Genomic DNA, 24,743 nt, shown 5'->3' with positions numbered 1-24,743 from the left:
GTGATTGTCTATGCGGAGTGTGGATGAAGAATCTTCCCGGTTTTCATAGAATAACATACTATTTATTGCTGTCAGACATCTGTATGTGCTCCATATTATCTGCCAGTGCACAGCATCTGGACGATGTACAGATAACATGAATTGGTTATGTGATCTCCTATGTATGGCCTCTTATTTCTGACATGAAAAGTCCTGCAAGTGAAAGAATTTCTCTCTAAGTATACAACGTACCACCCACTTAGAGGACACTCTGAACTCTTTTATCCAGTGTACACGAGTATTCTGAAACTGTAAACATACATAAGGAAAGGGGGAATCAGTTAATGCAGAACTAAATCCATAAGCAAAAATGTAATATTTTGCAGTTTACCTATCATTAGATGTGGTGGCTGCATTCGTTTTCTTTTTGTAGGCTTTTTTCTTTTTTACCTGTTTTCACCCAGTGACCTAAGATATGTTCTGTATTCGGGTGCCTACACTCTGGATGAAGGAGCAACAGAGACACCTTTGGACAACAGCATTGGCAGTCTGGCTGGGAGGAGAGCGTTAGCACTAGCAGATTTAAATACACTAACACACCAAAGCCAGACTCCAGCTAACACTTTATAAGCAGTTATGGCAACGGTTTTGTTCCTTTTGGGATAAAGGTTTTACATAAATAAAGAAAAGCTGACCATTGTAAGTAGCCCTGTCAGTGGTACATGGTTTGTCTCGACCCTCTAACTTCTACATCTGCAGGACAGCTTTGTTGAAAAATAACAGACTTGGTCAGATCCCCAGGTGAAAGTAACGAAAAGGAAACCTAATAAATAAAAATGAATGCAGCTATCACATCTAAGAATTGGTAAGCTGCAATATAATAAATGTTTGCTTTTGGGATAAAGTGATTATTTATAAAAAAATATAAAAAACAAGCCTTTACAAACATATCATACTTACCTCCACTGTGCAGCTCATTTTGCACAGAGTGGTCCCGATCCTCCTCTTCTCGGGTCCCTCAGTGGCTCCTCCCCACATCAGATAACCCCCTAGGAAAAGCGCTCTCCCAGGGGGGTTACCTTGCGGGCTCGCTCCCGAGTCCAACATTTGCCTCTAAAGATATGAATGCCGGACATGGCCCACCCCTGTGTCATTGGATTTGATTGACAGCAGCGGAAGCCAATGGCTGCGCTGCTATCAATCTATCCAATCGGGATCCGGGATCCCATGGAGAGAGGGTGCCAAGGGAAATACGGGGCTCAGGTAAGTAAAACGGGGGGCGGGGTGTCTTGCTGACACTCGCAGCCATTCAATCCCATCTGCCAAAAACAGACAGATGGTGGTCCTATTCCCCATCCGTCCAGCAGATCGGATCGCATTGGATGGAAGCAAACAGGTGGTCAGTTTCCATGCAATTGCCCCATAGAGGAGTGGGGCTGTGTGCACTCTACATAGCGGTATGGGCACAAACCTGTCATCTGCCAGTGTAAAAAAAATACAAATAGGCTAACACAAAGTTACACATAATTGTGAAGTGGAAGGAAAAGGATAAATGTTTTACAAATAAATATATAAGTGTGGTGTGCATTTGTATTCAGCCCCTTTCACTCTGATACCCCTAACTAACATCTAGTTTCCTTTAGAAATCACCTAATTAGTAAATAGAGTCCACCTGTGTGTAATTTAATCTCAGAATGAACACAGCTGTTCTGTGAAGTCCTCAGAGGTTTGTTAGAGAACCTTAGTGAACAAACAGCATCATGAAGGCCAAGGCACACACCAGACAGGTCAGGGATAAAGTTGTGAAGAAGTTTAAAGCAGGGTTAGGTTATAAAAAAAAAAAATACCCCAAGCTTCCAACATCTCACGGAGCACTGTTCAATCCATCATCCGAAAATGGGGAGAGTATGGTGCAACTGCAAACCTACCAAGAGATGGCCGTCCACCTAAACTGACAGGCCGGGCAAGGAGAGCATTCATCAGAGAAGCAGCCAAGAGGCCCAGACAGTGGTCAGTTTCCAATCAGATTGCACAATTGGAGAGCGGGGTTGTGTCTTCTACATAGTGGACTGGACACGGACCTGTCATGTGTATGCTCAGTGCCCTCCCCCCCCCAAAAAAAAATTCTTACATGCGAGAAATGTCATAATTGGCTCGGTTTAAAGTGGTTAAACTTTGAATATGAAAGCTAGAGAGTGAGTGCCATGCTGCTCCAGATTCTGTTCACTTCAGTCTTGTTCAATATCACTAAATACTTTCATGAGAATTTACTAAGTACTGCTAACTATCCTACTATTACAGAATCATCCCTGAAGGCCACAGCTAAACACCTATGACTCAGGGTGAGATCCAACATTGTGTGTAAAGGATCTATTTTCTCTTAGGGCCCATTCCTATCAGGCCTGACGCATGTTATGGGGTGTGATAAAGGCCACGTTCACCTTTAGGGAAAAATAATAAATGCACACATTTTTGCAGTAAAGAAAATAAATTTTTTATTTCCTTCTCCTAGGAAGTCACACAGCTTTCATGCACAGATCTCTGTACAGGCTGTCTCTGTTACAAAGCCGGAGAAAGTGTCAATGAATTATAAGGGTGCTCATCAGTAGGGTTGCCGCCTGTCTGGGATTCACCCGGACAGTTAGGGTTTGGAATCATGTGTCTGGGTTTCAGACTGCCAGAAAACCAGACATATTATTCAGACCAGACTGTCTTCCCAGCAGGGATGCTGGCTGCAGTTGTCTAAGCGGAGAGTGTCTGTTATACTCTCACACTGCCCAAAGCCAGCAACAACCTAGCAACCCCCTCAAACACACACAGACAGGAGAGGAGAGGAGGCTCGATCTATACCTCTTCCTCTCGCCCTTACCCCTCTGTATCTGCCCACACTCCAATCCCTGGCACTGTGCCTCAGAAAAGGAACATGGGGGGCCAGAAATTTGAAGTCCAGCAGCCTCAGATACATCTGGATGAGAGGTGCTGACTGCCAAGGGGTAAGTGAGCCCTGTCTGTGATTGAAGTCTCCCCCCTTCTCTCTCCTGCCTCTGAGTGACTACACTAAGGTAAACCAGGGGTCTCAGAGCACCTCTTGTATCACAGTTCCCCTTTACACCAGAGGCCCCAGTGTTCCCCCTTACATCAGAGTCCTCTCCGTGCATCAGAGTTCTCTGTGTTCCCCCTTAAATCAGGGTTCCCAGAGCATCCCTTATGTTAGAGTCCCCAGAGTTCTCCCTTACATCAGAGTCTGCAGAGTACCCCTTACAGTGAAAGGGAACTCTGGGAGTTCAGATGTAAAAGGGGAACTCTGTGGATTCTGATGTAAAGGGGGACTCTTGTTATTAACTTCATATTATTAGAAATGTTATTTAATAGCAAAATATCCGTATAGTTTATACTATATTAAAAACAAAAATTGCTGTGTGCTGCTAAAGTGTTCGGGTTTGACTTGAAGAAAAGGTGGCAACCCTACTCATAAATATGGGTGTAACATGTTCCAAACGTGAATTTATCCTAGAACATGTTAGGGCAACCCATTGATTTGACTGGTTGCCAATACACAGTCCTATAATCAGGCCTTCATATTTTTTAGGACACTGCACTATAGAATGTAGCCCATTGCAGTGGGTTGGTTTACTGGGTTACTGCAACAAAAACACAACAGTACACTAAAGTTGGCCTTATATTGTTTCAATTTTGACCAGTTCCTGATTGACAGCACCGAGTATTCTTCACAAGCAGTTCGTTGCCTGACATTGCTCAACTGAAAACCCACACACCTAAATGGGGCTGCACTATCACCGCGTGCCATGCAGACGGGTGCAGCATCGTGGTGAGGGTTTTAGGCCCCATTCACACTTTGCATAGCGAGAATGCGTTTTTTTTTTTTTTGCTCATGATTCCTGTACAGAGAAGCATATGGATGCTTCCATTGCAGACTTTTTTAAAGCCCAACTGAACTTTCACTTTAAGGCCGGGTTCACACCGCCGCGAATCCGCGGCGTTTTCCCGCATCGCATTACTCCCGCCGGCAGTTCACACTGCCCTATGCGGACGGCTGGGAGTGTCAATGATATGTTAATGACACCCCCAGATCCGTCCGCATATCGCAGTGCGATCTGCCGACTCGCACAGGAATCGGATCGCATGGTGTGAACCCCCATGCGATCCGATTCTGTTGCGGAGCGAAAAAAGGGTCCCGTGCGAGTTTGCTGTGGGAGCGATGCGAATTCAGCCATACTATCTGTATGGCTGAACTCGCATCGCTACGGAGATCGGATGTGATTTGCGGTGCGAATCACATCCGGATCTCCCCCCGCAGCAGTGTGAACCCAGCCTAAATCAGTGAAATACATTCCAGGTACATCAGAACAGGTGTGCAAAGTCCTACAGTTCACTCTAAAGTAGCCACAGCCTGATGAGAAAAATGTGTCTATGTTCTCTCTGTGGAAGTAGTTCTTGTGGCCAGTGCAGCCATCAGAAATTTTGAGGCCTCTTACACAGCTTTAGGCCTGACCACCAACAATCCCTGAGGTTCGCCCACTGGTCGTCCCACCAAATCCACCCACCGTGTCCTTTGGTGCACCCACTTTTATATCAACACCCTTACAACTTAATATATGAAAATGAAAAGTGTATTGCAATTCATTGGCGCTTTTAAGATTTAACAGTAGGGAATTCTATTTTGGCCAAAAAATATGAAGTTCACAGAATGGATCCCCTTAATGGATGTTTGGCAGTTTCTTGTTTACACGCCTATTGCTAGTGTACTTTCGTGAGTACCAAATTTTACATTTTTATTAAAGCACTCTTAATACATGATATGGACTTTCATAAGCTATGCTATTTTAATTTGCCCCCCCCCCCCCCTCCCGTTGATGAGCAATCTGATGGTCAAATATACAGTGTAAGAGTTAGCGCTCACCTTACCCACCTGTATGTTATTTTTATAGCACGCCACTCCAACACATTGGTGAGAACTTGAATGATAGGGTACAAGCCTTATTGCCTGTGTGTTGGGACACCACTCAGATAAGCGTATGTGGAGAGTACGGCCAGGTGTTTAAATTCAGCCGTTCAGCCTTTACAAATCAAAGACAGCCTGAGAGGCTCTGCAGCTGTCTGCATGTAATAGCACATTGATCGATTACCTGTGTTCAGGAAGAGATGAACAGTCCTATATGTAGTTTGCATACAGAGCCACTCATCTTTCCCAAGTTGCATGTTACATAGTAGGTGAGGTTGAAAAAAAAAAAAGACACAAGTCCAACCTATGTGTGTGATTATATGTCAGTATTACATTGTATATCCCTGTATGTTGTGGTCGTTCGGGTGCTTATCTAATAGTTTTTTTTAAACTATTGATGACCCCTGCTGAGACCACCGCCTGTGGAAGGGAATTCCACATCCTTGCCACTCTTACAGTAAAAAACCCGCTACATAGTTTAAAGTTAAAACTCTTTTCTTCTAATTTTAATGAGTGGCCACGTGTCTTGTTAAACTCCCTTCTGCAAAAAAGTTTTATCCCTATTGTGGGGTCACCAGTATGGCATTTGTAAATTAAAATCATATCCCCTCTCAAGCGTCTCTTCAGAGAGAATAAGTTCAGTGCTCACAACCTTTCCTCATAACTAATGTCCTCTAGATCCTTTATTAGCTTTGTTGCCCTTCTTTGTACTCGTTCCATTTCCAGCACATCCTTCCTGAGGACTGGTGCCCAGAACTGGACTGGAGCATAACAGGAGCCGAACAGGACCAGAGTCTTGTAGAGCGGGAGAATTGTTTTATCTCTGGAGTTGATCCCCTTTTTAATTCAAGCCAATATTCTGTTTGCTTTGTTAGCAGCAGCTTGGCATTGCATGCCATTGCTGAGCCTATCGTCTACTAGGACCCCCAGGTCCTTTTCCATCCTAGATTCCCCCAGAGGTTCTCCCCCCAGTGTATAGATTGCATTCATATTTTTGGACACCCAAATGCATGATTTTAAATTTTTCTACATTAAACCTCATTTGCCTTGTAGTTGCCAACCCCATTAATTTGTTCAGATTTTTTTGCAAGGTTTCCACATCATGCAGGGAAGTTATTAACCTGCTTAGCATCATCGTCCGCAAATACAGAGATTGAACAGTTTACCCCATCCTCCAGGTCAGGTAAATAGGATTGGTCCCAGCACAGAACCCTGTGGGACCCCACTACCCACCCCTGACCATTCCGAGTACTCCCCATTTATCACCACCCTCTGAACTTGCCCTTGCAGCCAGTTTTCAGTCCATGTACTGACCCTATGGTCCATGCCAACAGACCTTATTTTGTACAGTAAATGTTTATGGGGAACTGTGTCAATTGCTTCTGCAAAATCCAGATACACCACGTCTACAGGCCTTCCTTTATCTAGATGGCAACTCACTTCCTCATAGAAGGTCAATAGATTGGCAAGAACGATTCTTCATGAATCCATGCCGATTACTGCTGACACTGTTCTCATTACTAAAAGCTTATATATATACCCTTATCCCATCCAAGAGCTTGCATAATATTGATGTTAGGCTAACTGGTCTAATTCCCAGGGATGTATTTTGGGCCCTTTTTAAATATTTGTGCTACATTGGCTTTTCTCCAATCCACTGGTACCATTCCAGTCAGTAAAAATTAGGAACAATGGTCTGGTAATTACTTGACGGAGTTCCCCAAGTACCCTCGGGTGCAAGCAATCTGGTCTCAGTGATTTAAAGAATGTTAAGTTTCCCAAGTCTAATTTTAATTCTGACCTCTGTTAGCCATGGAGGCGCTTCCCGTGATGTGTCATGAGGATAAACACTGCAGTTTGGTTATGACCCCCCCCCCCCCCCCCAATTCCCTAATGAACACTGAGAAGAATAAATTCAAAACCTTCACCATCTCCCCATCCTTTGTAACCAGATGTAATTGCTCCTTCATGGAAAGCATCAACCTATCATTGATTTGTTTCCTATCTTCGGCTGAAGGTAAAATACCTGGCCGGATCAGCCATAGAGATCTGCTGTCCTGGGTGGTGTACAGCCATGTGACTGAGCCCTAAGACTTTGCACAAATTTTGCTTTGATGTACTTGCAATGTATTTAGCCGATTTAAACTTATTTTGGCCTTTAAACACTAGTCTCTGGCCCCAATACATTGGATCATTGACCTGAATATGCAAGGAAGACAAGAAAGCCAGAACTCCTGATTTGCATATTAATTCCATTATGTGACTTAAAGCGGAAGTATAGCCTACATCTACAATGATTTTTCTATATTTGCACAGCAAGTATTACCTCCCAACAAGTGCTGAAATGTAAACTTTTACTTGTATTCAGACCAAACCCTTGCTGCAGAACAGGAGGTTGTTTGCTCGGGACCTCATCCATTTATAAAAAGCTCTGCATTCTTTTCACTAAATGCAAGATGTTTTGTGAATGGAGGTACAGATGAAACTTCCTCCAATCACAGAACATTTTGCATTCAGTTAACAGAGTCCAAAGTTTTTTTAAGAATGGAGATGGTACTACGCAAGCGACCTTCTGTGATATCTGTACTGTAGCAGGAACTACAAGGTTCAATGGTGACAGGGAAGTGTAGACTGATTGTAATAAATGCTGTAGCAGCCATAAGTAATCTTTACAGTGCAAAGGGCCAAAAATATTTTTTTGCTATATTTTAGATCAGCAGCCAGACAGCTAGCTGGAGGCATCACTGATCATACAATCTAATATTGCAGCTCAAATCTACATAAAGTAGGGCAGATGCATGGCAATGAAACCATCTATTGCCACACAGTGGGTAACATCTACTTTGCCTTATAGCACCTTACAGTGGTTGTAAACCTCAGATATGAAATATGAAACAAGCATATCCCTCTACAGTGTGGACTCAATGACAATTCTGTCTGCTGTCTTTCCTCTGCCATCAGCATGAATGTAACTTACAAGTTTTCCTGACACCAAGAGACAAACAGGTGACAGGGGTGGGATCTTTCGCTAATTAACAGCCCCAGCTCTTTTACCATGCACAGGGAGGGGTGGAGTTACCTCTCTTTCCTCCAATCAGCTATGTGTGTACTTCCAGCTCTCCACCCCCTGTTTTCTGACAGCTCGGAAAAGCTTTAAAAATGTTGGGTGTTGGACTGTAGAGAAGAGAAGACTGCAGATAAAAAAAAATCCTCCTTACATAAGTTGTACTTAATTTCTGTTTATCACCTGAGGCCAGTCACTTCACTGAGTACATGTAAGGGTTTACAACCACCACTTGCTGACCAGGCATGTACCCGATACATCACTGGTCTTCAAGTGGTTGTACCGGGAGCTGCAGGCATCGTCAGTATATATATATTTTTTTAAACTGGCAGTTGGTCATCTCCTAATAGATTGCTCTTACATGCAGTGGGAGGAGACCCCACCCCCTCCCCTCAGCTTGCTCAGGTTCTTCCCACCAGAAGACCCAAGCAACCAGCCGGGTTCAAATCTGGCACCATCAATTCATACCAAATCAGTAAGCGAGACCTGTTCAATGCTTATGGAAGTTCATTTAATTCACATCACAGAAAATGTACATTCTTTATACACATCTGTCTTTGGAAGTGTAATATGAACATTGCAGAATGTTTTAGAACATCCTATTGGATAAACTTAGTCCTTGTGACCAATAGGCTTTTGAGAAAATGCAACCTGTTGCTTTCCTGACCTTATATAGACACGCATAGTATGCACAGCAATTGCTTCAGTTACCCAGTGAGAAGAAAATAGAAATTAAAAGTGCTTAACAAAAACTAAAAAATACAAATAAAAATAGAAAGTAGGTTTACAAATGAAAATCCGATAAAAAATAAATACAGACTTGGTATCAGTCTTTCTGCAAACCTATCTCTTTTCAGGTAGAAGCAAAGTCCAGCCTTTGGCTACTAGAGGCTCCCCATTGTCTGCAGGGAAATGTAATAACAGGATGGCAGGTGCTCAATGGTGGCACTGCCAGTCTAATAAGGTTACATGGCGTTCATGATTCCTGCAAAAGCCTATTCCTTTCAATCCCATTATGGAACCCTTTTGTACCATCAGGACCTCTTGGAAGTCTCAGGACTCCAGGGGGGAGTCCATCTGCATTCTGTATCTTCCTTCCCAACATTGGACTACATGCTGGGCTTTTTTCCTGTGTGACCGTTTGAGCTTGTCTTCTCCGCTGGACCCAAGGACTGCTGGATGGAGTGATGCTGCTGTCTGAAGAATACTCCGTAGATCTTCGGGAAGTCTCTGGGCTCATGCTGTCAGCCAAGGGCGAATGCTTGACCCCTTTACGTTGGCCACAAGGGCTACTCCAGGGGCTATTTCTTGGTGAGGCATTTGGACTCAGGTGGTTATTTGGATAAGCAGAGGGGCTCAGCTTATTGGTAGACTGAATCTTTCGACCTATCATTGGGGAGTTTGGATTACTATCAGGCTCAGATGAACTATAGGCATTGGCCTCATCCCCGATATACTGAAGCTCCTCAACTCTTTTATTGAGAGACTTATTTTTGCGCAGATTCTTTGCGTCGTCGTCCTTGCTCCGGTCTTTCTGAATCTTTTTCTTTGGTGGCTTCATGCCTATTAGAACCACCTTTATGATTTCTTCTGTTTCACTTTCAGAATTTAAGGTTTCATGTGCCTTAATGGCAGCTTCAACCTCTTCAAATTCTACAATTGCACAATCCATGGTTCCAACCTGAGCATATCGGCTGCTGAATCTTTTGACATCTGATGGAAGATCTCTGCCCGGTTTCAGGATACGTATAGAGGAGATGCTACCAAAAGCGCCAAAGCTCTTCAAGAGCTGTTCCATTATCTTTTCTTGCATCCCCCCATTCTCTTGCTCCTTATCCAAACAATGCAGTTCTGGGATACAGTGGAGGTCATAAACCAAAAGCATCTTGCTGGGGAGGTTTTCACTGGGAAAAACAGGGACAGGAGTTTTTCTCCTGACTTTCCGGTTATCTTCATTTAGTTCAAGTACGTCTGAATATCTTAGAGCGTATGCAGTTGTCCGCCAATCCCGAGTGAGATGTTTAACCTATGAATGGAAAGAAAAAAAAACAACAAGTATTGCATTTTCAGTAGAAAACTTACATTTTATAATAAAAAACCAAAACAAATGCATTGTAAATTACAAGTACATACATTGAGTAACCATTCTCATTGCTGTGCACTACTGGCCAGCAATCAGAATTCATAAGTGGTTTTAAACCCAAAAAATATAAAATATTGCAGCTCACCATATCTTAGATTTTTTTTTGGGGTTTGAGGGGAGAGGAGTGTTAGATGCACTAGCAGATTTAAATATACTAACTGAAGACACACTCCAGTTAATACGTTATAAGCAGTTACAGCCATTTTTCTCCTTTTAGGATAAAGGTTTTTCAGAAACAAATAAAAGTGGATCATTGTAAACACTCTTGCCGGTGTTAAATTATTTTTCTCATCCCTGTAACTGCAAGAGAATGTGTTCTTTAAAAAAAATAAACAGATTTACTGACTGGATCACCAGATGAAAATAAAGGAAAGAAAGACCCAGAAAAAAATAAAAAATGCAGCATTAAATCTAAGAATTGGTAAGCTGCAATACAATAAAATGTTTGCTTTTGGGGTTAATACTGCTTAAATCCTTAAAGTGGTTTCTAAAGGCAAAAGTTTTTTTTTTATCTTAATGTATTTTTATACAAAAAAAACACCCCCCTCAGCCCAATCTTAATCTAGTGACATTACATGAGAGCCTCAGCTGTCCAGGACTCTCCCTCCTGATTGGCTGAGACACAGCAGCGGGCTCCATTGGCTCCTGCTAATGTCAGTAAGCCAATGAGGAGAGAGGGGGCAGGGCCGAGCCACGGCTCCATGTCTGAATGGACACAGCACTAAGGCTTGGCCCCCCCATAGCAAGCTGCTTTCTGTGGGGGCACTCGGCAGGAGGGAGGGGCTAGGAGTGCCAGTGGGGGCAGCTGAGAAGATGAGGAGCTGGGCTGCTCTGTGGAAAACCACTGCACAGAGCAGGTAAGTATAACAGGTTTGTTATTTTTAAACAAAAGAAAATAAACGAGACTAATATTTAAGAGGCAACTAGGACCACATTTTTTTTTTTTTTTTTTAGTTTTGCGTTTTAAGGCCCAATTGTACAATTGAAATCCGCTGAAGACATTTCAGAGTCATCAAAGTAAAATGTGTGCAAACCCCCTCAATTTTGCCAACGTCAAACAAAGGGTAATGGGGACCATTGTCCACAAGAAGCTCACTTCTATTCGAAGACACCTATGTCAAATATGACAATTTGGGACCCCTGGATATGCTATAACACTGTCCTGAACATAGAGCGAATCCTGCTCAGTAGTCTGAAGGCATTCCCAGGAGTTCTTTAGCCTTTAGTCCGATGGACCGGTGTTTCTCAACTAAAGTAAAGGCGCCCCAACAGGTCAAGTTTTCAGGCTGTCCATTATTTTGCACAGATATTTGATCAATTTCACTGCCTTAGTAATTACCAAAGCGGTTTCATCTGAGGGAAATCCTGAAAACATGACCTGTTGGGGTGCCTTGAGGACTGGAGTTGAGAAACACTGCTGGACACTCACCCTTCCTTTCCACCCCAAGTATCCCCTCCCGTCTTTTCTCTGGCTTCCTTTGATTTTCTTCCCTACTTTGCTTTTCTCTACTCTTTCTTCCCTGGTATTATCAGGGCTGCGGTTAGAAACCACGGGGCCTATACAGACAACCTGACATGGGGCCCCATACAACCAATGCTTCAGTTATGAACGAATACAGTGAGTGGTACCTAACCCTTCCCCCACTCTCAATCTTAAAAGGATGCTAATGTGAGCTTGCAGCTGCCGGTGGGAAGAGGATGAGGGAAGCCAGCAGCGCTGTGGGGGTAAGGGCAGGGGGCACACAGGGGGGCCTGGGCAGCAGGGGAAAATGGTGCACAGGGAGGGTAATCGGTGTGGCAGGGGGCCAATTACTGGAACCGATCCCCTGTATGGCTCTCTGCAGCAGCTAAATGCCCCCCGTCACACCATTCCTCCTCCCTGCCTACATCAGATTCACTCTGCTGCATGGGCCCCCCTGCTGACCCAGGCTCCCTACAGGACTGGCGGTACCCATTTATCTATGGCCCTGGGTGCTATATTTCTCAATTAGCACTTTGCATGTATTCCAGTGCCAAGCCTGTTATTGTCTTGATAATATGTTGCACAAATCCTACAATTTAAACTGTTAAGGTTTTGGATGAGGAGAAATCCAGGTTTACTTAAGTGTTGAGTGTACAGCATGGCACAGTTCTTAAAATTAGCATAGATTTTTCTCTAACACAGGTTCAATAGAGCCAACAGAGCAAACCCTTCCAGTGTGTGCCAGCCCTCCAAGAGCCACACACCAGCTCCAGATTTAGTTTGGGTCAGTCTTGACTAAAATGCCCTTTTAGGACTTTAGTCTTCTGAATGGTTTTAGTTGTATTTTAAATTGACAAAAATCTCCAGTTCATTTTAGTCAACTAAAATCTAAACAGTCTTGTTAAATTGTAATGCATTCTTTAAGCGTTTAACTTTTTTATGGTATTAAACAAACTACAGACACCGATTTAGTCTTGTATAAAGCGGAAGTTCATGGGGGTAAATGTCACTCCCTCACATTTGTTGTTTTCATTCATTGACAATTGGAATGGATGTGTCATAATTTTCATCAATTGACAAAAAATATTAAGCAATTTGCGTTTTTGTCACTGGAAACATGGTGCTGACAAAAATATTTTCATCAACAAAATTAACAATGGTCCCCATCAGCAGGATTTCGATTGAAAGTCAAGGGACACTGGCAAGATTACAGCTAAGGGCTATTCATCAGCCAATGGCTTCTACAAGGCTGCTCTGCATTTTGGGTGGTCTCCAACCCATTACTGCACTATATACCTCTTGTTGGCATAACTCCTGGGCCTACCCAAAATCTTAAATGCCAAAACACACAGGCACATTTAGTTCAGTCTATGGCTTCTGCTTTTCCTCTTTTGTTGGTGCCAAAAACAGCTGCTGGAGCCAAGCTCTATTGATGAAAATTGAATGCCAAACACTCAAGGGAACAAGCAGGTGAAAAGGACACCACGAGAAAATTGTAATTTTTCCCCAATAGACTTATGGACCAATGCAAACAGTCTTTTTATTATATAATATACAGCATAATGAAACACTGGTTTGGTTGCTATGTGCAAACGCTTTGGATTTCTTGGCTCCAGTTTTCATAAATCATCCTCTTACATATGTTCTATCCTACCAGCCACACTGAGATTTCCTCCCACTCACCTATTCCCAGCCAGAAACGGCACAATTATTTTTATTCCGTTCCCCAGGCTAGCTTATCCCATGGGTGGGATATTACCAATTTATTAATGAGCAGGCATTCAGACAATTATCCCTCAAGTCTAAACCTCCACAATGCACAAGAGAAGATGCAAAGAATAGAAATGTTTTTATGCCATTTCTAGCCCACTTCTATGAATAATGCTTCACATTATGAACTCACAGGATCGGCTGTTTATTTTCTTCTAGTTGCATTTTTGTTGGAGTAAAGAGACCTTGACATTTTAAAATGTAAGGTAACCGTCTTTCAAGCATGTGACAATTCCATAGGGACAGAAAAAGACACACTGGAAACTAGAATGCAGTATACCCGCTACCCAATGGCCACCATACTGGTATACCCAGTCTAGACTAGTGGTCTCCCAAGCAGCGACCCTTTGCTTGCCTTTATCGGGGCCCTTGGGGCACCATTCCTCTTGACATTTACACCAATGCTGGGGCATGGTTACCAACACCAAGGCATTTTCTACTGTTACTTGTCACAGTCCAGCTAAAGTCTGAAGGACAATAAACTGGCTCTGTTTAGAAAGTTTAGAGACCCCCTGGTCTAGACACTACCGAAAAAGTCAGACACTACCAATAGGGCAGCACACTGGGGTTTATTTACTAAAACTGGAGTGTGCAATATCTGGTGGAACTGTGCATGATCGTCAATCCTCTTCTAACTTCAGTTTGTTCAATCAAGTTTGATAACGCAGATTGGTTTCTATGCAGAGCTGCACCAGATTTTGCCCTCTCCAGCTTTAGTAAATCAACCCTAAGCAAGGAAATTATGTTGGCATTTATACTGGTGTTTGAAGTCTGAAAACTGGTTTTGAGTTGAGTTTACATCTCCTGCACACAGGTATACTATTTTTTTCTGAAATATTCCAGCAAACAATGTAAAGGCTGTGGCCTTGAAACATCTCACCACCACTGAGACTTAAAGCGGTTATAAAGGCACAAGGTTTTTTTTTTTTTTTTTTTTTTTTTATCTTAATGCATTCTACGCATGAAGATAAAAAACCTGTGTGCAGCAGGTCCCCCGGCCACCAAATCCTTACCCGAGCCCCATCTTGATCCAGCAATGTTGCACGAGAGCCTCAGCTGTCCAGGACTCTCCCTCCTCACTGGCCGAGACAGCAACAGGTGCCATTAGTCAAAGTCAGCGAGCCGATGAGAGAGAGGGGGGGGGGGGGGGGGGTCGGGCCAAACCGCGGCTCAGTGTCTGAATGGACACAGAGCAGTGGCTCGGCTGCCCTCATAGCAAGCTGCTTGCTGTCGGGGCACTCAGCAGGAAGAAGGGGCCAGGAGCGCTGGCCAGGGACCCAAGAAGGGGAGGATCTGGGCTGCTCTGTGCAAAACCACTGCACAGAGCAGGCAAGTATAACATTTTTAAAGCAAAGAAGAAAACGAGACTTAATATCACCAAGTAGCATGAAGATGCACAGAACTTCAGCAGTTACTATTTAAAACGTTTAGAATATTTTCCCAGAAAAAAAAAAAAAAAAAAAAGATGTATAATGCCCCTTTCACAGGGGCTGTCAGGTGCGCATGTCATTTTTTCAGGCGGACCTGATCGAGCCCTCCATTTATTCCTATAGAGCAGCGATGACATGTCCGCTGACATCCGCTGCTATACCAGCCGATCCTGTCCATAAAATCCAGACTGATGGTGACAATATTTTCCAGCCATTTGGCAGATCATATGAAAGTGGACAGGTGGTCCGTTTTCATCCAATCTCCCCATAAAGGAGAGCGGGGTTCTGACAGGTCAGTCTCTGCACATTGAATGAAGGTGAACCTGTTATCCGCCTGCTCAGTGGGGATCAGCGGATCGATCGCCTGCTGAGCAAAGCGGAGCCTGTCAAGCAGAACACCCGTGTGAAAGGACCCCTATATTGTCCACTTGCCTGTGTAATTTTGTCAATGTCTTTCCAGAGAAGTAAAAACCTTTATAGGGAAAATGACAAACCTTTTTGAACGAGGTAAGCAATTTAACACTGACGAATCCCATTTTGTTTCTTCTGACATGTTTCAGCAGAAAAGCGTCTTTCTCCAAGTTCTCGTCAGAGAGGTAGTACTCAATCTGTACAACAAGTTTCTGGATGAGCTCCGAGTCCGGAGGCTTCCAGTCTTGGTCAAGTTCATCGCCATCATTCTCTCCTCCACTTGTGGCAGCTCCACTAAAAAATGAACAGAAAATGGAGCATTAATGATGCTGAAAAAATACCCACTGTGTACAAGCCATACGTAGCAGCCAGATGGCTAAACATTAAGGGTTAAAAGAGAAGTTCAGCTTTTTTTAATAATCATACCTAGGTGGATGCAGCCTAGGTCCAATACTGCATCTGTCCCCCCCCCCGCCGGCTCTAAGACCCCCATACACATTATTAGATTCTCTGCAGATTTTGGTCTTCAGATTTACCAAAACTATACGAGGTCAAACCTTAAGAGTTTCAATTTGTATGCAATCAGGAAAGCCCTTGCACTACATTGTTTTGGTAAATCAGAAGAAAAAAATCTGCAGAAAATCTAATAGTGTGTATGGAGTCTTAAGACTGAGAACCGAGCGATCAAAGACCACTGATCACTTGGTTCTCAGAGCTCCATGAGCAGAGAGCTGGTGACTGTCAGTCACCGACTCTCTGCCTTCCCATGCTGACTGGAGCGCTGAGCTGTGGAGGGGCGGGAGCGGCTGGCTCTCAGAGGCAGAGCTAGGTGCTGGTCCAGGGTTGTGGGCAGATTCTGACTTTATTGTCGCAAACTTTTCACAGCCTGGGCTGGCTCCGACGTCAGCCCGCTGTCTGCTGAAAACGGGTCACAGAAGGAAGTGCACTCCCATGATCCACAGAAGTGCAGCCAAACAAGCTTTGGCTGTACTTCATTAATATCAACATTAATACATGGGACTACAAAAATGTTTAAAACCTAGCCTAAAGAAAAACAGAACTGCAGGAAAAAAAAAAAAAAAAAAAAAAAAAAACACGTGGACCACTGAGTCTGCCTAACTTTTTATTTTTTTATATATGGTTATGTTTTGGTTATTTTTGTTAACTTTTTGTCCGAGTATAGATCTAGGTTTGTCCTAAGCACATTTGAACCCACTTACTGTTGACTGTTACTACCTCTGTGAGAAGTCTATTCCAAGCATCAACTACACTCTTCACACCCATGATGCACGCACTCACGTCTCCACTTTTCCCTTCTTTCCTCCAGATTGTACATATTAAAGTGGAACTTCAGTCATTTTCTCATCTTTACATTAAATCTTCTGCCCTTGTCGTTTTAAACTTTGGATAGTAAAACTTTTTTTCTGCCAGTAAATATCTTATACAGCCCACTTCCTGTCTGGTAAAAAGCCTAGGCGTTTTATTATAGCAAAAGGTACAAAATAGTGTTTTTCAAAATGGTCGCTCATTTTTTTGTTTATGGCGCAAAAAATAAAACCACAGGGGGTGATCAAATACCACCAAAAGCTAGCTCTATTTGTGGGGAAAAAAGGACATCAATTTTGTTTGGGTGCCACGTTGCACGACCGCGCAATTGTCAGCTGAAGTGACGCAGCGCCGAATCGCTGGTCAGAAAGGGGGTAAATTCTTCCGGGGCTGAAGTGGTTGAGTTGTTTTATACAGAGCACACTTGAACTATGTAGGGTATCTCTACCAATGTTGTGACTATACTAGCTGCCTGGCGGTCTCCGATGCCTGTTGCTGACCTGGAACAAGCGGACTTTTCTGTGAAAGAAGAACTTCTGCTTGATATACTCCAGGTCGTCAAGTCATAATGTACTGAAAATGATGAGATCAGCTAAGGACAGCCAAGAAACTGGCATTTTTTTAGAAAGAAAGGACTGTACAAATTGTATATTTTGTCAGAATTAACCCAATTTCCATACAGCTTCTGGTAACGTTTGGTAATGGTGTCCTGCAGTAATCTATGAAAGCATTGTCCTAGGAGCAGCGATTCTCAACCAGGGTTCCTCCAGAGGTTGCTAGGGGTTCCTTCAGCATTGGGCAATTTCTGCCTCTCAAATAAGTTCCCACTCACACCATTGATCTTTTTAGCCATAAGGAGGTAATTCTTCCCAATGACCACAAGTCTAAGGACCGTTCTTCCCACTGACCATCACACTAATGTATCATGAGTTGTAGATTTCTCATTTTTAGCAGGGGTTCCCCGAGACTGGAGAACTATTTCAAGGGTTCCTCTGTGTTGAAAAGGTTGAGAAATGCTGTATTAGAGACACTCTCATAATAGCTTCTTGCAGCACACTGCCACCCATCATAATGGACTCAATTATACAGCACTGTCAGCTATTTTCAGGATTACTTGGCATGCATTTTGTCACATACAGCTCAGTACACTATGCCGTCCCTACATGTCATGTAAGGAGCAGTGCCTCATGGGACATGTAGTCCTAAACAGGAGATGGAAGAAATTAAGTGATTCTAAAGGCAGATTTTTTTTTACCTTAATGCATTCTATGCATTAAGGTAAAACACATGCAACTAGCTCCAAGCCCCCCCCTCATATACCTGCCTGATCCTGTGCTCCAACCCCTCCATATACTTGCCTGATCAAGCACTGTACCTGAGGGCAGCAACACTGCTCTCCCTCCAAAACAGGATTCAGATGTAGCAGAGGGAGTCATCAGCATCTGCTGCCAATCACAGCCTGTGAGAGCAGGGGTAGAGCCGAGATGCACTGTGTGTGTCAACAGAAGCACACAGTGTGGCTAAGGATCTAACCCACACAAGTACCCCCATATAGCAAGTGGCTAGTTATAGGGGCACTCAAGGTAGGAGCCAGAAGCGCTGGTGGGGGTCCCCAGAATATGAGAATTTGGGCTGCTCTGTGCAAAACCATTATAAAGAGCAGACAAGTATGAAGATCAGCATCTGAATCCAGAAAAGCTGGAGACTGATAGCCTGGAGATGAAGGCATTACAATTACATTTAAAGTAAAAGTTCACCACTATTGTGCATTCAATTTAAAATAATTATAGCCATACAAAAAAAAAAAAAAAGTTTCAGCCTGTAGTACTACTTTAATATAAAAGATATATATTCCCCCTCCATATCGGATTCCTAGTTAAAATACCCTGTAGTCCTACTTTCAGAGAATATACATATTTTTAAATAAATAGGGCTGCAACTAATGATTTTCATAATAGATTAGTTGGTAGTTTTTTTTTTTTTATCTGCTCCATTGAAAAACTCAAAAATAAAGTTTAATAAATAATATTTGTATTTGGTTGGGGAACAAGATATCCGATTTTATATATATCTATATATATATATATATACACACACACACACTTTTTTCTGTTATTCTCAGAGTAAATCAGATATTTTTGTTCTCCAACCAAATACAAATATTGTTTTTTATTAAACTTTATTTGAGATTTTTTATCTGCTCCATCGAAACAACCTACCAACTAATGATTAGTTGCAGCCCTATTTTAAAAATTAAGAAAAAAACTCCTGCATATAATCTCTCAGTCACACGTCAAGCTTTGGATTATCTAGCATACGATTCATTTTTTCCTCCAACGTATTTCTAGGAATAAGTTTACTTTTTCAAGGATGCATATGCAGTGTAAATAGATAATCTTATGGAACATCATAAACATGTTATTTAATAGCATGTTCCTAAATCTTGGCAAAATGTGCAAAAGATCACACCCCTCCCCCCCAGTCCGGACGCATTAGGGCTGAGGACCTCTCCCCCACATAAGGAGACACTTAGGGTGGGGTCCAACAAGAGAGACCACCAGACCCAGCCACTATCTGCCACACAAGAGACAGTGCCAACAGCCCACAAGGGAAGTGCCAGCTCTCCAAGACCCTGACAAATATTCAGTTAATCACATTTCAATCATATCTCAGCAAAATACAAGATGCAATACAAATCGTCTATACAGTTGGAAGCTTTGAATAAACCCCCCGTCCTCCCTTTCATTCTATAAATCTTGTTCATACACAAAGCTAACAAGACCAAATTGGAGCATTAAACAAAAAAAGGGGGACTGAGGAAGAATATAGAAAACCACATACAATGTGTCTACACTGCACTATACAATAATTCAATTGTCATATACATATAATAAATCACAATGCATTTATAATTCATTTGTGTATTGAGTAATAGTTCAAATGACTTACATATAGTATATACATTGGGAGAGATATATTCAAGTGTGCCCCCAGGACCGGAATGGCCAGGACAGCCCTCCCTATATATTGTAAAGTAGAATGTGGCTCTCAGAAGAATAGCCGTCATTGAATCAAGTCCTAAGGAAGCAGAAATGTCTGCTCTGAAATATGTTCCATGTTTGTAAGGCTGAATAAAGGCACCGCTCCATCCAGTTCAACCAGAGAATGTTTGAGACTGTTATCCACGCCCCGTACATTGTGTTCGCTAACCCATTGTATTTTTTTTAATTCATCTACACTCTGACACCAACAGCGGAAGGGAATTCCACGTCCTCCGCACTCTTAGACCCCCATACACACTATGCAACTTTTATTGTCTGGTTTCCTTAAGAGCCCTTTAACACTGGGGTGTTGGGGGCGTCGGAGGTGAAACTGTGCTATTTTTAGCACCGCTTTACCGTTGTTTTAGGGGAGCCATTTGGTTGCTAGTGGGGTGGATTTAAGCCCCCGCTAGCAGCCGAAAAAGGGTTAAAACCACCCGCAAAAGCACCACCCCATTGATTTCAATGGGCAGGGGTGCTTTAGGAGCGGTGTATACGCTGCTCCTACAGCGCAGTGAAGATGCGGCCTGCAGGACTTTTTGTACCATCCTGCCAGCGCACCGCTCCAATGTGAAAGCCCTCGGGCTGAATGTGGCCTGCCAGGCCATTTTATGTGATCCTTGCACTTCAGCAGCTGTGGCACCTCTCTCGTCTCTGCGGTTGGTGGCAGGGAGGAAAAATAACTCCCCCTACAGATCCTGCACCTCTGTGCAGCCACAGCACCCCCTCCCTGGTCTCAGCATTCTGACTCCAGCAACAGACTCAAGCCCTCCTCTGGTCCTCCTCCAGACCCTTCACTTTCTGCTTCCCAGCTCTGCCCCCAGCTTCTTCCAGACAGCACCACAAGGTAAGAAGGGTGGCACTGATGTAAAGGATGGTGGGGGTTTTCTCAGCATCTGATGGGGGGGGGGGGGGTGGACTGCTCTGGACATCTAGTCTTACAGACACAATCTGGCTCTTTGAAAGCAACCATTTCCATGAAATGTAGCTGACACCCCTGGCATACGACAAAATTGTATGGTTTGCCAATAACATTTGTGATCATTTTAGTCTTGCTTTTTCATGGCTACATTTAGAGTCTTTCTACTCTTTTCTGCTGGACCAAAAATGGGCTGGTGAGATCAGGCTATATTCTTTAGAATACCGTATCCCACACCTCTGGTTCTATATAGCATGTATGGGAAGACACATCCTTCGCACAATCCTTGTTATGACTTGTCAGTGGCAAGGATTATGTACAGTACTGTGCACACTTAGCACATTCCATGAAAACACTGAGTACTTCAATTTCTCAGAAGCCCTTTGGAAACGCTGCTAAAGCTTGGCCAGGATCGCACACTACAAATCCTCTACTTAATAATCTACAATGCTGCTCATCTGCTGAAATGAGAAACTAGGACCATATTTTTCTAGGACAAGTCAGAAGTATAAACTGGTCCAATGCATTAAAAGTACCTGCCAAGGGAAATATGTACGGGCAGCCTTTGGCAACTTGATTTGGAAGTTAAAAGCTCCGGGGTTGTCATCCTTGCTTCTTTGTTCAGTGGGTCACTGACTTTGTATAAGTATACTGTATATTATATAAGATCTCTGAACTTCACCCAAAAGGAGATGTACTGCTTATTTACACCCCCCCCTAAATTTGGCACTTTTTTTTTGGGGGGGGGGGGGGGTGGTGGTTTTGACAGGTCCCTGCATCCACTTCCGGTCAGATGGTTGCAGCAATCCAAACGGAGGTTCCCCTGCAGCCTTCTTGGACACATCACAGGTCCCAGAAGACTGCAGGAACCATTCGCAAGAGCAGCATAGCTTGCGCATGCGCAGTGTGACACCAACTGTGAAGCTTCACCGACGGTTTTCCCTTGGGAAGCTGGTGCCTGTACCCAAAGCAGATTGAAAAATCAGCTCAAGAGAGGGCAATGCTGGATCCTTGGACAGGTAAGTGTCCTTATATTAAAAGTCCGCAGCTCCAGTATTTGTAGCCGCGGACTTAATTTTTTTTGAGGAAGCTGGAGCTTCTCCTTAAAGTGGTTGTATGCAAAAAAACTCTGTAAGGCAAAGGCATAATGAGCTAGTTTGCACATACTAGCTCATTATGAAATACCTTCAAACGAAGTTCCTGCAGGGCCGCCTGGTCACCGCTGAGGGAGCTGAAATGTTCCCTCAGCGCGTCTTCCGGGTTGGCGGCTGCATCGCTGTGAGTGGCTGGAGCCGCGATGATGTCACTCCCGCCGCTCCAGCATGATACGCCAGACCTTCACTGCGCATGCGCCTCTGATGTCCGCTGCTGCATGCAAGTTGAATATCTTCTCAACTATACAGGTTGAGGAGATACTAATTTTACCTACAGGTAAGCCGATGAGCGCTTATATGCAAACAGCATCAGCGCCTGCCATTAATTTGTACAGAGCACACGATCCGGCGACTGCAGCTGATCACACACAGCGTGCGCAAGCATTTACAACGCTGGCAAGAATCTACAGATCGTCTTTATGTTGGTACACTGCACATAATAACTAAAGCAAATTTACTATTACTTGACTCTAATAATGCAGTAAGCCCAAAACCAAAAATGTGAGATATTGCAGCTTACCAATAATTAGATGTGGTGGCTGCATTCGTTTTCTTTAGCTATTTTTCCCTGTTTTCACCTAGCGATCCAACCAATAACTCACCTCCTGTGTGTCTTCACTCTGGATGAAGGAGCAACAGACACCCCTTTGCACAGCAGCATTGGTAATCTGTGTGGAAGGGGCGTTAGATGCCCTTGCAAATTTAGATAAACAAATTGAAGTTGCATTCAAGCTACTGCTTTATAAGCAGTTACAGCAACCTTATTTTTTTCCCTTTCACACGTGCGGACCATTCAGATTCGCCTGTCAGGTTTCTTTTAGGCTGATCTGAACGGTCGCTCCCATACAGCTCTATGGAGCAACGGATGTCCGTGGTGACATGCTGACATCCGATCCGCCCCGATCCGATAAATCCAGACGGATGGAAATCCTGTTTTCCAATCTGTCTGGCGGATTGGATGAAAACGGACAGGCGATCAGTAATCATCCGATCCCTCCATAGGGGAGAGCAGACTCGGACAGGTCCGTCCCTGCAGAGTGCAGAGGCGGACTTGTCATCCACCAGCTCAGCGGAGATCAATGTAGCAATCCCCACTGAGCAAGCAGATGGCTAAATGCAGACATCCCCATGTGAAAGAGGCCTTAGGGATAAAGGTTTTACATAAATAAAAGCTGATCATGGTAGACACCCCTGTCAGTAGTAAATCTGCTGCATCTGCAGAACAGTTGGTTCTGTTAAGACTTACCAGCCAAATCACCAGGTGAAAGAGCAAAGAAAGCCTAAGTGCCAGTTCACACTAGATGCAGTCCAGTTCAGTTCCGTGTGCTTTTTTTTCTGCACCAAAAATGCATGCACAGTGTTTTCCATGTATTCCAATGGCTCTAGTTCATACCATGCAGTCAGTTTCCGTTGAAGAAACTGACTGAAAACTGACTGCATGGTGTGAACTAGAGCCATTGGTATACATAGAAAACACTGTGCATGCATTTTGCGCAGAAAGAAATCACACGGAACTGAACAGCATCTGGTGTGAACTGGCCCTTAATGAAAACGAATGCAGCCATCACATCTAAGAATTGTTAGCCTGCAATATAACATTTGCTTTTGACAAACTTGAAGGCATTCTGAGATCATGACTAGCAAAATACAAAAAGATAGCGGATTTCTGCAGGATCAGCAGATCATTGTGTCTAGGGCCACTAATAGACCTCTACATACATTCTGATTGGTCTTTGAGCTAGTTCACACCAAAGAAACGCAGTCCAGATGCATTCCAGATGCTTTTCTGCATGTGTGTATTTGATGCAGTCCAGTACATTTTTCTCCCTCTATAACATTAAAGAAGTGTATTCCAGTGCGTTTTTTTATGCATTTTACAGCATTCCAGTACAGTCCAAGGTATATAAAGCATGTAATACTTTATTTCTGGAACTGCAAGCACTGGTGTGAACTATTCCATTGAAAACCATATAACCTACTTCCCATGTGTTTTTGATGCAGAAAAAAAAACACACTCGACTGCATGTGGCATGTACTGACCCTTAGGGGAAACGGATCAGCTGCATTGGACTATTCTGTCAATTTCTATGGTTTGTCCTGAAATGTACATTTTTGTGGGTAGACTGTCAGAATTGGCCATTCCTTGACTTGTATTGATTTTGGGGCAGTGTTAGTGAAATGATTCAGCTTCCGTGCCCCAGGACTAGAATGCCACATCTCAAGGAGTCATAGCACAAAATCCAAGAGAAGTGCTCAATTCTTGTACCCCAATCAAACCACTGGGCACCAGAGCCCAACTTCAAGCTTCTGCCAGCTTGCTTCCAATATGACATTAGTAATAGATAATCAACATCACAGAAGCTTCCAACATGAAAGAAAGTCCAATTTTGTTGATTACATAAGGCTAAAAATTGATGTAATCAATAAAATGTATGACTTATATTGGAACCTTCAGTGTTGTGGACTGTATTGCTAACATAGCAATGATTACCTGCTTCCATTAGTGCCTAGTCACACAGCTGTTTCACTGTAGTTAGATTGCTACTCATTCTTAGCCTTTGTTCACATTGAATGCGGCTTTGAAATTGTGTTTTCAAAGCTGCATGTCTGTGCAACTTGGAAGACATTTGTGCAGTTGTCTATCCAAGTCGCATCCGAAATCACCAATAGTAGTGCAGGAACTACTTTTTCAAAATAATGCGGCAGCGCAAAGCCGGCGCCGCACTGATTTGGACAGTGCCATTGCCGACAATAGGCTGCAGCTTGTCATGCGATTTGACCTGTTAAATCATATAAGCAGTCGCTTCAATGTGAATGAGGGCTTAGGCTCCATACATACAGGGTTTTTTTTTTCTCTCCTGGACACCTTTGCACAGAGGAAAATGCCGCTAAAAAAAATTCTAAAGCAGCATTTTGCACGCACATTTGGCGTTGGGGCATGTTCACATCACATGCGGTCAGTGCATTTTTTCTGTGCAACAAAAAATGCATGGACAGTAGGTTACATGGGTTTCAACAGCAAAGTTGACACCAGTGCGTTCCAGGACAGTGAACAACTGTAGAACATGCTGCATTTTTTTG

General features: G+C 43.4%; 1 protein-coding gene across 3 annotated transcripts in view; it reads right to left on the bottom strand.

Annotated features, from left to right (window-relative positions):
* Positions 1–8,495: 8,495 nt before the first annotated feature.
* Positions 8,496–24,743, bottom strand: part of LARP6 (La ribonucleoprotein 6, translational regulator) — an 82,070-nt gene continuing 65,822 nt past the window's right edge. For all 3 annotated transcript variants that reach the window (XM_077472491.1, XM_077472490.1, XM_077472489.1), the window contains exons 2-3: positions 15,306–15,516; positions 8,496–10,032 (exon numbers count right to left, since the gene is read on the bottom strand). In XM_077472491.1, coding sequence (XP_077328617.1) covers positions 8,983–10,032; positions 15,306–15,516 — 1,261 coding nt within the window. In that variant the 3' untranslated portion in view covers positions 8,496–8,982. The remainder of the gene's footprint in view (positions 10,033–15,305; positions 15,517–24,743) is intronic.

This window comes from Lithobates pipiens, unplaced genomic scaffold (assembly GCF_037356315.1).
Source record: "Lithobates pipiens isolate NorthernLeopardFrog02 unplaced genomic scaffold, aLitPip1_a1.2 Scaffold_8, whole genome shotgun sequence".
Lineage (NCBI taxonomy): Eukaryota > Metazoa > Chordata > Amphibia > Anura > Ranidae > Lithobates > Lithobates pipiens.
The sequence above is the reverse complement of the archived record's forward strand: the minus strand, read 5'-3'. Positions and strand labels throughout refer to the sequence as shown.